We start from the raw sequence: 13,764 nt of genomic DNA, 5'->3' as shown, positions 1-13,764 counted from the left end.
AAGCACATAACTTTGGCAGCCAAATTTATTTTTGCCTGAAGACTGTTTTAATTAACACTAGTCGGTCATTCTGACTAAAGAAGAGTGCAATTGCTTTCATCTTAATCTTTCACTCTTTAATTAGAGATTGGCCTGAAACCAAGCCAGGAGCCCACACATCTTCACACCCACGTATACTGGGCCAAAGCCATTATTGAATTACATGCTGTATCTCTCTATCTGTACACAATGCAAACAGTGACTCTTGGGAAGTAGCTCTGTGACTCCAATGCTGTAAAATTTGTCCTCATGCCTTTATAAGTTTAGGTCAGGGGTTCAAGACCAATATCTATTGATGTAGCCTTTTGCCCTTGCCTATGAAATCAGAACCAAGCCCAGATTCTTCAAATAAGCCTTAATTCAGCATTAAGTATCATACCAGTGTGAATGGCAGCTGTGGCAATAAGACTCAGGGAAAACGTTTGCTGAGCAGCTAAATAGAAAATTAATAACATAATAGTTACAGAAGAATGAGAGAGAAAGACCGTAAGGACAGCTGGACTTAATAGAATAGGAAGAAGATCAGATAGCTGGCAAGTAGCAGCAGCAGCAGAAGAAAGTTAGCAGATTTTTCTGTGGGCAAGAGACGTAGAAGCAGGTTGTCCAGAGAGGTTGTGAAATTTGCATCCTTCAAGATTTCAAAAGTTCATCTGAACAAGCCACTGAGCAAACTAATGTTCTCCCGGCCTAGGCTAAGCTGTCACCCCAACCAGCCACCACTGCTGCTTGAGGCATCTTCCCATCCTCTCCATGGCATCTGATTAATTATGACCCCTGTAATTGTCTCTTTATACTACGAGAAATGTTAATCCTGCATTTTCTTCCCTCTCCCAGTTTTATTAAGACCATAGTAAGGAATATTTTTTCCTGTCCCCTGTCAGTTTAGACTGAAATTTTGGGTAAAGGGATGATCTGTCTCTTGATTACTGTGGGGCTGTCACAGTGCACATAACACTGAATAAGCTCAGTGAAGTCTCTGTCTTGAGCAGTCCTTTTTCTTTATCCATATTAGTTCATTTTCACCTGAATTGTAATAGGATCAGTATATGAGTTTTAGAAGTTGTCTGACATCACCAGTCTCTGTGCACCTGTCTGCTGGCTGGTCAGATTACAGCTTTTTTTCCACTCTGTTGCTTAGTGCATGACATTTCATCATCCCATTGCATTAAAACATAAGAAGAGCTGCTCTGGGTCAGATCAAAAGTTCAATCACCACAACTCCAAAACTGAATGATGCCAAACACTCAAGGAGAAAGAGCGGAAGGAGCAGGATGAGTATACAGCCTTACAACATGTTTGTTCTTTGGTAGATGCTTCTATTTTCTAGAAATTTGCCACAGATGGAGTTTGTACAGCAGCAATTATAGAGGGCCACAGTTTTTAATAGCCTCCAATAGCTCCAGCCCTTCAAGGGCTATGGGGCACCTGCAGCATCACATCTCAAGGTGCTGCTGGGTCACATACCCTGTGAATAAGGCCATTTCCCATTTGTGCTCAGACAAGACCATTATCTGTGCAAGATCTCACTCTCATGGTAATGCACTAATTTTTTCTTCCCAAAAGAAAGACCACTGAGGTCTGGTTCAGTCAATAGCATACCTCTCTAGAAAACTTGCCTCAAGAGCTTATTTAGAAACTGATTTTTTCTGACAATTTAGACTGTCCCACAGCAGAAATAGCTCTATCCTCTCAGCAGGACTCATAGCCCACCTCCCCTCCCTCCTCCATAGAGTGGGGGGCATACAGGACATATTGTCTTTGGCACGAAATGTGATTTCTATTCTATTTATAAAGAAAATCCTAACTAAGCAGTGCTGATGTGCCCACTTGGTTGTACATGTGTCTGAAGTCAAAATCTCTGGGAAAAAAAAATGAAGAGAGTTGTAAGGCAGGCAGCAGGAGCTTTATTGCTCAGAAGCCCTGGCTCTAAATTGGCAGGGCCCTGTGTGGGGATTCAGCAAGGAGCACCACCACCCTCCCCAAAGCAATAAGCTATTTAAACAGCACACTCTGTACTCTGGGCTAGCAGGAATTTGCATAACTGTGCAAAGACATCAAGCCTGGGATCTTCTACATAAATGTCACATTTATCAGTGTCTGAAGCACAAGAACATCCCACCTAGCCTTCCCCAACCCCATAAACCAGTGCCATTAATGAAGTCAGAGATCATTATTTTTTTCTTAAAGGGTTAAGAGAGAAATCCACATCCACTGCCAGGAAGAGGCAGAACTAAACAGGCAGCAAGGAGTTAGAGCCAGAAGAGAGATATAAAGCTACATCAATCATCAGAATGGACTGCAACAAGAGCATATGCATACAGAGCAAGAAAGAAAGTGAGAGGGTGTTTTGTTTGGGTAGCTAATGTTCCCTGGACAAGGAGAGAGAAAAATTCTCCTTTGGGTTTTTAATGCCACTCTAAATATTTATAGCATGATCATGTCCAGCTGGTGAGTTAGCGGCGGCAGGGAGTAGGAAGGGAGGGTACATTTTCCCCAGCACCCCGACATCATTCTTGGTTCATTTCTTTACTTGAGAAGAGGGAAAGGGCTGTAGACTGCCATGTTTACCCTCAAAGTAACTCATCTGCGAGAGTCAAGTCCAGTGGCTCCTGCTCTTGCCCTCCCTCACCTCTCCTCACACACGTGTGCACCTACACCCAGACTGTACGGGCAGCCTCCAAAAGCTACACCAGCCTGACTCCACCCTGCCTTTAACATGGGGCTGGGCCTTCAGGCATTTCACCACGTCAGAAAGGCCATGTACAGCCTGCCCATCATGCAAAGCTGCCATTTTTAAAGGAACAGGGTTGCCCGCATCCCTGTGATCTGCTGCACCATGGACACAGGGGCAGGAACATATGGAGGACTACAAACATCAGCCTGGCACAGGAGCTGACATGAGGGCACTGTGGCTCCCAAGGATTTTTGCTCATCTGCCTCACTGTGACTAAATGCAGGCATGACTCACCCGTAAGCTTGAAAATATGAGAAGGACTTTTGCTTTAACCTTGTGTTTCCCTGTTGTAGGGATGCTCAGAAACTGCATTTTTGATTCAGCCCCACTCTAGAACAAAGAGAGAAATCTCAGCAGAGATGAGGAGCCCAAGTCAGTTACTCAGGCAAGGGCAGCCAATTCTATTTCTCTTGAAACACCCAGGACTTTGGTGTAGAGCTGGGACACATCACACTTGACCTGCTGAAGGCCCTGACAGGGCACCAGCTGAGGTTCTGGAGGATCCTCCCCTGGCACAAGGCGTTAGAATGATCCCAGCACTGAGGATGGAATTAGGCTCACCATTAGAGATGCCTGCCATGGGCACCTACATGTGATTGAGGCAGCTGAGCACCTGAGGACACCCAGCAGTGCCTGGAGAACTGTTCCCCTGCCTAAATACAGGTTGAACATACTGGTGAGCTGAATTACTTGGCAGACTTGTATTGACTAGACCTCACTGCCTGCAAAAGGAGCTTAGCTTGTTCATGTGCAGCCATCTGCAGTGAGGGACCCCATCAAGGTGTGTGTCCTGGGGAGCCCTGTGCCACCCTGGGAATTGCCACTCTGGAATCTTGGTTTCCAGCTTGCTACTCACAGCAGCAACCTGCTCCAGTCCTCCCACCTGTAACACTGAGGATATCTGATTGAGAAGTTCTTTGCTAGGGGTTCCAGAGAACTGAGGTCCTTAGACAAAAGGCCACAACCTGGTGTTTTCTATATGAAATAACAAGCAGCATCATAAAGATAAACTGCTCCAAAGGTGAACTTCACTTTCTGCTTGGTGAAGGTAGTTGGGCTTTCCCTGCCCACCCTGGAGCAGCGCTGGAGGGGTCCCAGCGCATCAGCATCTCCCACCACACTGCAAGAGGCTGATGCTCCCCAGATCTCTCCATAGGGTGGAGACACGGTCCATCCCACCGGAGGCCCTCGGAGCCCTTCCCTCTCCGCCTTTCTCCATGGAACGCCGGTGACAGCGTAGTGCGAGGCATTGCAGACTGTTTACAGGCTTCTAGAGTTCCCAGGCACTTTAGGACAGCGCCCTGCCACTGTTTCCAAACGGACAGCCAGGACTTTTATAAGTGAACTTTCCTCTCGGTGTCTATTTATTATATGTAAACATTTGCCAGAAAAACACCACTCGGGCATGCTCAGAACCAGCCAGGTCATTGCAAAAGGCAGCGGCGGCGTCACATGCGATAAGAGCGCGGAGCGCTGCGCGCCTATTCTTAGCGCTGGAATGTACACAATGCCCGCGCCCGCCGCTCCTGCGCAGCCCCGGCAGCGGCGGCACCGGCTGCGGCATAAACACGGCCAGAAAGCACCCTCTATGAATCACCTACCTACTGAAAGAAACTTCCCGTGGGTTTATAGGGTTTTGTCCAGGCTCTAGCTGTGGAAAAACTCAGCAGAGAATAAACGACAGAGAGTAAGTGCATGCAGTGAAGGACAACAGAAGGTAAATGTTTCTACCCTTCGGTTCCACTGCAGGTTGAGCAGTTAAGCCATGACCGTAGATACTCATCATATTGTTCTGCCTGGCACTTAATTTAGTCATTGTGTGTCTGATTAACATAAAAAAACCACAGCTAAGCAGAGTTAATAAATAACTTTAAATGCAGATTCCCAGCCTCTAGGGTTCTGTTCGTCCTGCTGCAGAGTTCAGCTCTGCCAGATTTGCATTCTTTGGGAGTGACTAACTGTAGAGGAAAGAGGCACAAGCTACTAAACTGCTAATACTTTAAAATCGTGAATAAATGTCTAAGTGCGTTTATTCAACATGATGGAAATGAACAAACCAATTGCTTCAGCCCTCCAGCTTTAATCCAAAATCAGTGAGATAACTTCAGTGCTTTTGCTTCTTGCCAACGACACAGGCAGTGCTGACCTCAGACTTGCAACCTATCTGATAACTTTATGAAAGTTTTAAGGGTCTTAGCGACCTTTTGGCTTCTTTATTATTTTCCCACTGTGCTTAAACCATGTTCCATTTTTATGTGTAATAGTGAACAGATATTTACAGCAACATCAAAGTCCTGAGTTGTTCCCTTGGAGCTGGATTTTTCAATAAAAGCTGCTAAGAATTTGGGGTTTTTTTCTGCCAAGTCCAAAATTCATCTCTCTCACATTTTGCTATGGAAGAGGGATCCACTGAAGAGTTTCTCTTCAAAGACCAGGACTTCTCCTCTGAACTGCTGAGGCAGCTGAATGCTCTGCGGCAGAGCAGGATGCTGACCGATGTTACCCTCTGCTCCGGGAGCTTTGAAATCCCCTGTCACCGAAATGTGCTGGCTTCCAGCAGCCCATACTTCAAGGCAATGTTCTGTAACAACTTCAGGGAGAGTCACCAGCCTAAAGTCATTCTAAAGGGCATCGACGCTGATATTTTGGATCAGATTATCCTTTATGTTTACACTGGGGAGATTCTCATATCCACTGAGAATGTCTTGTGCCTCTTGGAGACTGCATCCATGCTGCAGTACACTAAGCTGTTTGAGGCCTGCTCTACCTACCTCCAAGACAAGCTGACCCCTGACAACTGCCTGAGCATGATCAGACTGGCAAAAATCTTGAACTGCCAAAGCCTGAATAAGAAAGCCAAGGCTATGGCTTTGAAATGTTTTCCCTTGGTGGCCTCTTCTGAGGACCTGAAGGACCTCTGTCCCATGGAGCTGATCGATTACCTTGGGGATGATGAACTCTGTGGGGAGGAGGAGCAGGTCTTTGAGGCACTGATGGTCTGGATCCGGCACGACCTCCAGGCACGACAAGGCTACATCCAAGAGTTGTTCAAGAAGGTCCGACTTCAGTACGTCCATCCAACCTTCCTCTTCCATTTCATTGCTAATGACTCGCTCGTTCAGGCCTCACCCACTTGCAGGAGCATCCTGGAGTCAGCCCGGAGACACATGTTTTCCTTGTACAGCACCAACACGCCTGACATCAAACCCATGATGCACGTCCCTCGCAGGTACTCCAACCAAGAGTTCCTCATCATCATTGGTGGCAGGAAGGACAGCCAGCAGACAACAAGGGATGTCCTGCTTTATGATGACAAGACGAACCAATGGCTGAGCCTGGCCAAACTTCCCATGCGCCTCTACAAAGCCTCTGCAGTGAGTTTACACAGCAATATTTTTGTGCTCGGAGGGATGCCTGTTAGCAATAAGAAAAGTCTGGTCAGTGGTAATATTTACATTTACTCCCTCAAACTCAATCAGTGGAGGTTGATTGAGCACATGCTAGCTCCACGTTACTCCCACAGAAGCCTGGCATATAAAAATTATATTTTCTCATTCGGTGGAATTGGTGAAAACCAGGAAATCCTGAATTCTGTGGAAAGATATGATAGTGTCTACAACACCTGTGAGAGCATGGCAAACATGCCTGTTGCCGTCCTTCACCCTGCTGTTGCTGCCAAAGATCAGAGGGTTTACCTCTTTGGGGGAGAAGATATAATGCAAAACCCTGTTCGGCTTATCCAGGTAATGGTCAGTCCTGCTTGTCATAGGCAATTTCTTCTAAGGTATTCAGCAGTCCATCACCTTCATGAGGAAATCAAACCACTCAAAAAACGCCATTGTGTGTTGCAGCAAGAGGCAGGATGAGTTGATCCATGGCCTCCAGGAGCATTGCAGCTCTTCCATTTTCCCCTTCTGAATGTTTTCCAGGCAGCAGCCCCAGAGGCGCTGCTTTGGGTGTCAGTCAGTCGTGCCACTGGTGGGCCCTAGGGCCAGGGCTGCCGCAGGTGATGCCGTGGCAGCAGCAGCAGCTCCCCCTGCCTGGCTCCGTGCCTGTAGCCAATCTCACCAGAATCGGTGCTTGCACTTGGCCCTGAGCGGGGTCTCAGCCTGCACCTGCTCGCTCGCAGCAAACGCAAACGCTCGCGATCGTTAGAGCGATTAGATACTCACTCATCAAAGGGCCAGAACTTAAACTGACAGTCAATTGGGATAAACAGCTGTGTTAAAAATGTGGCTCCTGCCACATGTTGCTGGCTCTCTGCCTGCTTTCAGCCGTTACACTCTATCGGGAGGAAAAAACACGTTACGTTTTTACTAATCTGATTTGAAACTTCAGTAATATTGAAATGTTTCTTTCCCAGGAGTGTTTCTCACTGTTCAAGGTGCTTTAACTGAGAAGTATCATTAAGCTAAGATGGCAATCAGGGCATGAGCAATGCTTTATAACAGTACTTCATTATCAGGGGGAAGGAAATGTATTTATCAGTTAGTGGGGAGATGCCCTGGTGATATTTGCTATATTAAGAAGCAGATAACATGACATAAAAGTTTGTGTCACCCGGATGCAGATGATTGAATGATCATCATCTGGCAACAGCTCTTTTTCTCACATAAATCGATGACTTAGATACCACTCTAAGTCCCTTTGCCAGTCTGAGTGCATACCAGTCACTAGCATATATATATAGCAGCTGGGCAAACACAGTGGCTGCCAGTGGAGCTAGCTGAAGCTGAGGTTTGTTTGCCCAGGAAATTGCTAAGGCTAATAAGGAATACACAGGATAACTGGAAAATGAAATGAATCAGCTTGCCCTTTGGGAGAACTAGTTACAGTGATTTAACGGCCATGCAAGAAGCCTTCAAATGGCAGATCCATTGCTTCAGTGCATGTGCTAGCATCTCCTCAGCACACAATCTTGGAGATCCAGAATGCTTTTTTTTTCCATTAGGAAAAAAAAGTGGGTACATTCTCAGATTTCCAGCAGTTTGACCCAGAGGATTGTAATTATTAGGGCAAAATAAAACCCAGAAGTTCCTCTGTAATTACAGATATCAGTTAAAATGAAACATAAACAGCTGAGTGAATATCTTTATTTTTTTTTTGGCAGGTTTACCATGTTTCCAGGAATACGTGGTTTCGTATGGAGACCAGAGTAGTGAAGAATGTCTGTGCACCAGCTATTGTGATTGGAGACCAGATTATCATCGTAGGTGGTAAGGGCTCTGTTTCACCTTTCCTCTCCCTCCCCCTACCCAGATCCTGGGCGTTTTCGCAGCCTTCCTGTTTGGGGTGCTCCCTCAAAAAGCACTTGGATCTTGGGAAGGAAAGGGGGAGTGTGCCCACCCTCCATACACTTCTCTTCTGGAGCCTCATGGCAATTGAAGGGGAGATAAGTTCTCCATGAGGCACTTTCTTACCCCAAATAGAAAACTGAGGAAAAGCAAGTTACTGCTCCTGGGAGGAAGCCAGGAGCATGGGGATCCTGACCCTCCCCTCCTGACTCATAGCCTGGTCCTGCCTGTCTGCTCCACTTGGAAGAATGGAAAGCAAGGTCACCACAAGGCCATGGATGGCTTGTCAGGATGGGTGGGCTGTAGGTCTATGAGGTGCTGAGTGGTCTTTTAGCTGCCTCATGGGGGTAATTGTGAAATATCCTAAAAGGAGTGCAAAACACTTGGAAAGAGGAAACTTCTGTGTCTTTTTCAACCCGAGGACCAGCCTCTGCCCGTGGCAGTCAGGAGCATCATGTCATTGATAACTGGGCCCTCTACAGTCCTTAATACCTCTTCCCTGATCACAGACTGCCAGGACAAAGCAGGTGTTGAATTCTTTAAGGAAAAATGAGACACATAGTATCTTTAGCAAAGCAGAGGATTGACCCCAAACTGCACAGGACTTCAACACCCTGAGGTGTCACCCCTCAGGGCGAGGCCACTGCTATCCTTTGCAGTGAGAAGAGGGGAGGGCTGAGACCAAAGGTCCAGCTCCTCTAAGGCAGATTGCCCTCACCTCAGACCACGCTCATGTTTTTCTACATGGGCAAGTTCCTGCTGGGTACACCAAGCTTCCACACCTCCACTGCTCCAGGGCAGTGACCCTCTTACCAGCGCTGGCCTCTCAGCTGATACGAGGTTATATCAAACATCAGAGGAAGAGCTGTCCACTGGCTCACTGGCGTGGTGGCCAGCACAAATGTGGTGCTGAGGGCTTCAGGAGTGGAGTGAGCACTGGTGGCACCATGCTGTTGCATACCCAGCTCCAGTCAGCAGACAGCTACAACTCCAACCCAACAAAGCCCATCCCATGTGCCACTGCTTTCTGTATTTCCAAGTGAAGCTCTAGGACTCTGTTTGGTAAAATGAAATATTTTCAGATGTTTGAAGGCATGTGCAGGTAACTGCAAGCCCCAAGTGTGTTTGACAGATTGGTTGCCTGATGGATGGGCTTTATGGTGCTCATCAAGCCTTGGCTGCCAAAGTGCTACGAGACAGGATGAGGACAGACAGGAAAGGAAGATAACCAGGCATTCCTGTGACACATCATCACTCAGTTTAGATACCTTACTTCTGCCAAATTATGTACTACTATAATGTTTTATTGAAGACCAGCATGAAATATATCATTATTATTCCTTCTTCTGGCCATAAGTGCTTAATTCCCATCTGTCTCTTCCACCTCTGGCTTTGCATTCAGGGTACACCCGGAGAATAATTGCTTATGATACAAAAGGCAACAAGTTTGTTAAATGTGCAGACATGAAGGACAGACGAATGCATCATGGGGCCACTGTCATCAAGAACAAGCTGTATGTCACAGGAGGACGATGTCTCACCTCAGATAATGTCATCAAGGACCTGGATTCCTTGGACTGCTATGATCCAGAGACTGACACTTGGACACAAAAGGGAAAACTGCCACACAAACTCTTTGACCATGGGTGCCTGACACTCCAGTGTGTCCCCTGTTCTAACCTTCTCTAAACAACTCTTGGTACTTCCTTGATATTTTGTGCTTTTCTTCCCAGAAAGAACCCACCTCACTCTGCAGAGAGCACATGGGGAATCTTCATGGGGTCACACAAAGTCCTGACCTTGAAGGCACCAGCAGTGTTAGTCCTTCCAGCCCCTGTGCCAGAAAGGCCATGAGCTTTGCTCACACTGTATTCACCTGGCTGATATTGCATGTGGTGCTGTTGAGTCCAGTCTGGAGGCCTTACCCAGCATCTCAGGAGGAAACAGGAGAAAGATACTGGCTAAGAACCAGTGTGGGAGTTGTCCTTGTACAGACTTTAGAAGTGAAGGGGGATGCTGCTATCTCCAGGCAGTAAGATCTTTGCTGTCATGCAAACTCAGCTGCCTGCCACAGCCCTGTGCTGCTCATTGCTGACCGAGCTTTCCTTTCCAGTGGTGGCAGTGCTTAGAATAGGAAGCCCCAAGCTCCAGTCTTGTAGCCAGCCCAGGAGCAGCTGCCTGAGTTTGCTGTGGTAGTCAGCTCATAAGAAATAAAATTTTAATGTTCCTATCAGCTAATTAAAAATTGGCAAAAGACTGATGCTTTGATCTGAACTCACTCTCATATTGCAACAAGAAGATTTGACTTTTCTGAGCTAACACTCTTCCACAGTGCAGGGAAGATTTTTGGTCCATCTGCCTGGCCTCTGAAGAATCAGGAGAAGATGGGATGGAAATTAAGATTGTCTGCACCTTCTTTTTCATGGGATCCTATTTTGCAGGGATCTTTCTTCTCCTTTTTCATGAGGAATAGCAGTGGAGTTAGTTAGGATGACTTTGGCTGATGGAGTTCCTGAAATGAAGAATAGCAGAGAGGACACATAGAGGAAAGGGGATGTAAAAGAGAAGAGGTATTTGGGAGGAACAATTTCTTTTTCCCTTTCTCCTCTCTCCAAACCACTGGAAAAAAGCCCATGAGACAAAGCCAGTGACAGGAAGCCAGCTTTCCAAGAAGAGCAAGTCTAAATCTGCCACTTGGCAAAACAGCTCTGCTCCACCAATATTTTCATGGGGTTCTGCCACTAAGTGCATACTTTGAAAGGGAGGGGATTAATCATCAGACACTGAACAGGCTGTGAACTGGGCTGGGTAAGATTGCTGAGATAGCAAGGAGCTTTACAGATGACCAGTATCCAGAGAAAGGCTGGCAGAAACAACACCCATTTTTCTTCATATTTGAAAAAAAGTGGAACTTTTCAAAGGCTACAGGACGGCACAAGGAAACCATGCTCAACCTTCCTCTTCACAAAAGGCTGCACAGCCATGTGGTCACCACCACATTGCAGAAAACCAGCTCCAGACACTAAGATCCCTTCCCATAAATTGAGCAGAAGAGTGACAGAAATAGTTAACAAAATAGAGGGCTGGAAGGAAGTATTTAGTATCAACTGCTGGTTTAACAATGGAAAATAAAAGGGCTATTATTGTTTGCATGAGCTTTGTGTTCAGGAGTCCCCATTGTTCCCTCCCTTTGCTGATAAAGGGAATTGTTTTAGCACCACTGGGTATTGCCAGGGTTTCCTTCTAAGGACCTGAGTAAACCTTTGAAAAATGAGTGGGAACTCAAACTCCTCTCCCAGCTCAGAAGCCTTTGGCTAGATTTCTCTTCTGTCTTTCAGTCTATATCATCATCTCCTCCCTGTGCAGAGCAGAACGAAATCATGGCATTTGCCAAATTGAGCTGGAGCAGTGATTCATCCTGTTTCCTCACAGACTAGCTCCAGCTCTCTGGAGAAAGAAGCCTTGTCATGGCCAATTATGGAAAGTCTGCCCCAGGGAGATGTTTATTCCTAATGCTGCAGTGCTGCCTTCCCAAACTCCATCCTGTTGTGACCCACTCAGCTCCAAACTCCAGGAGACGCCAGTTGCTGCCATGCATTTTAGCTGACACAGATTCCTGCCAGGCTCGTGACTGTACCCAAAACTGAGGGGAAAAAAAAAGTTGACTTGGGGCCATAATCCCATGTTTGCAAACCATTGCCTCAGTCATAGGTTTATGCTTAGAAGCAAACGGATTTTTTTTAAATTCCCATATCGTATAACTAGTGATTTTCTCTGTCTTCATGTGGGACCAAGCAGTACCTTGCAGAGCTGGGCAGGAAATGGGGAGTGCAAAAAAGAGGCAGGGTTGTGGCTGGATTGAGCACAACATCTTTCCCCCATCTCTTAGGGAGCCCTCACTTGACCCCCAGTCCTTGGAGATGCCAAGGGATATGGCCAGCTCTGCTCCGGCAGCAACCCTGTGCTCCTTTCCTTCACAAACCTCCTGCCTCATGCCCATAATTCAAGGAATTTGGGATTGCTGGGCATTAAATTCAAAACCTGGTTTCTAATAGGCTTTTGTCCTGTGGTGAGTTTTGATGTAGACTCTGACAAAACTTTTGGGGCCCTTTGAAGAAGAGGGGTTGAAATCAGAACACAGTGTTGAGCCTTTCCAAGACAGATGAGGGATAGCAAAGTTGCTCAGTCATGGGTAGGGAGCAGCACATGCAGCTCCAGGATGGGATACTCATTGTGAGTGGGCACAATGGGGAGAAGGGATGTTGCCTTTCTAGGCAGGTGCTGAGCACCACCTGGACCAGTACCTAATAACATCCTCACTGCTCTACAGTTGTAAAAGCACTCCTAGCAAGGGTTGGCCAAGGCACCTCGTTCTCCATTGTCAGGAGGGGAATGTTTGGAGCAGGATCTGTAAGGTTGTACTACCTGATACACTTTTACATGCCTTTTCAGAGGTCTGATCATCTAAATATTCAAGCATTTGAGTACTCACCTAGATGGGAATCCCCCAAGGGAGAGCAGCAAGGTTCTTCACAATGCAATGATGGCCCCATGAAAAGGTGGGAATTTGTTGCTCTTCATTTAATAACCATGGATCCACGGAAAAGAGGCTTTTAAAAAAGATTTCTTCTTGCAACTTCTAAAAAGGTTGAGCACCTGCCACATTTTTTTCAAATCAGGGAGTGCTCTAAAAGTTCATCACCTCCAAGGCCTTGTCCTCAGGTGCCCTGACACAGTCACTAGATCAAGGAAACCATAGGAGCACATGGCTGAAACCAGTCTGTTCCATGGGACAGTGAGTTACCCAGTCCCTCAAGGTACTTGTCCAAAAATCTGTTATGAGATGCTCTGATCCCTCCCCAAGTAACAAACTTGAGGTGTTTTGGCCTCAGAGCTTTTAATACTATCTTTTTTGTGAGGTACCTTCTGCACAGAGATAAAGGGCAATCGATTATCCCTTTTAGATGCTGTATATTTTTTACATCTTTAGAGTTTATTAGGATGTTTCAAAGTCTGTAGACTAAACAAACCCAGCCCTTTCAATCTTTCCTCATAAGTCATGTTTTCTAGACCTCTGATCATTTTTGTTGCTCTCCTCTGGACAATTTTCAGTTTGTCTGTTGGTGGTTTTTATATTTATTTAAGTGCAGGGCCATGGCTCAGCCTTGCAGTGCTGAGAAGGGAAATAAACCCTTTCTGCATTTTACCTACAGCATTCCTGGTCTCAGAGCCCAGAAGGATTTTGCTTTTCACAGCAGCAGCACAATACTGACTGGGGTTCAGTTTGCAAGTTTGGGCAAGGTCACGTGGAAAAACTACAGGACAGCCAGAATCTCCCAGGGTTATTCCCTAACTCCATCTTTGCTTTGGCTCATTAGGATCCCAAGTCAGAACCTACTGAAAACAATGTCTCTCCATGGCTTCAACAAGGGGCTTTGGACATGACCCTAGTTATTGTGTTCACAGCTGGGTTCTTCACTAATTCTATTAATTTTAACAGCAAATATTTAATGGTTGAGTTTTTGGTTTTTTTGTGTTTTTTTTTTTTTTTTAGTACTAGGGGAAAAGTTTCAAAAAAAGAAAAGGAAAGGAGGAGATTGCATTTTCTTTTCAACTTTCTTCCCCTTGCCTTGCTGCAAACCCAGAGCTGAGTCCTGCTGCACAGGGAGCCTGTGGCAGCAACTTTGCTTTGATCTC

General features: G+C 46.2%; 1 protein-coding gene across 2 annotated transcripts; it reads left to right on the top strand.

The window, feature by feature from the left end:
* The first annotated feature begins 4,213 nt into the window (after window positions 1-4,213).
* KLHL38 (kelch like family member 38) lies at window positions 4,214-10,312 on the top strand. 2 transcript variants are annotated; one of them, XM_059866459.1, is made up of 4 exons: window positions 4,214-4,490; window positions 5,038-6,147; window positions 7,884-7,989; window positions 9,470-10,312. In XM_059866459.1, exons 2-4 carry the CDS (start codon window positions 5,167-5,169, stop codon window positions 9,754-9,756), a joined length of 1,374 nt encoding a protein of 457 aa, XP_059722442.1. In that variant the 5' UTR covers window positions 4,214-4,490; window positions 5,038-5,166; the 3' UTR covers window positions 9,757-10,312. The 2 variants fall into 2 exon arrangements, with proteins under 2 accessions (XP_059722442.1, XP_059722433.1); XM_059866450.1 differs by having other exon boundaries at window positions 4,215-4,490; window positions 5,038-6,516.
* The last annotated feature ends 3,452 nt before the right edge of the window (window positions 10,313-13,764 follow it).

Source organism: Haemorhous mexicanus, chromosome 1 (genome assembly GCF_027477595.1).
Source record: "Haemorhous mexicanus isolate bHaeMex1 chromosome 1, bHaeMex1.pri, whole genome shotgun sequence".
NCBI lineage: Eukaryota > Metazoa > Chordata > Aves > Passeriformes > Fringillidae > Haemorhous > Haemorhous mexicanus.
This window is presented reverse-complemented; position numbering and strand designations above follow the sequence as displayed.

Bases quoted from the DNA above. Each gene is read 5' to 3' on its own strand.
- KLHL38 (XM_059866450.1), top strand. From the start codon at position 5,167: ATGGAAGAGGGATCCACTGAAGAGTTTCTCTTCAAAGACCAGGACTTC. The intron at 6,517-7,883 runs GTAATGGTCAGT...TTTTTTTGGCAG, and splicing joins ACCCTGTTCGGCTTATCCAG to GTTTACCATGTTTCCAGGAA. The intron at 7,990-9,469 runs GTAAGGGCTCTG...CTTTGCATTCAG, and splicing joins CCAGATTATCATCGTAGGTG to GGTACACCCGGAGAATAATT.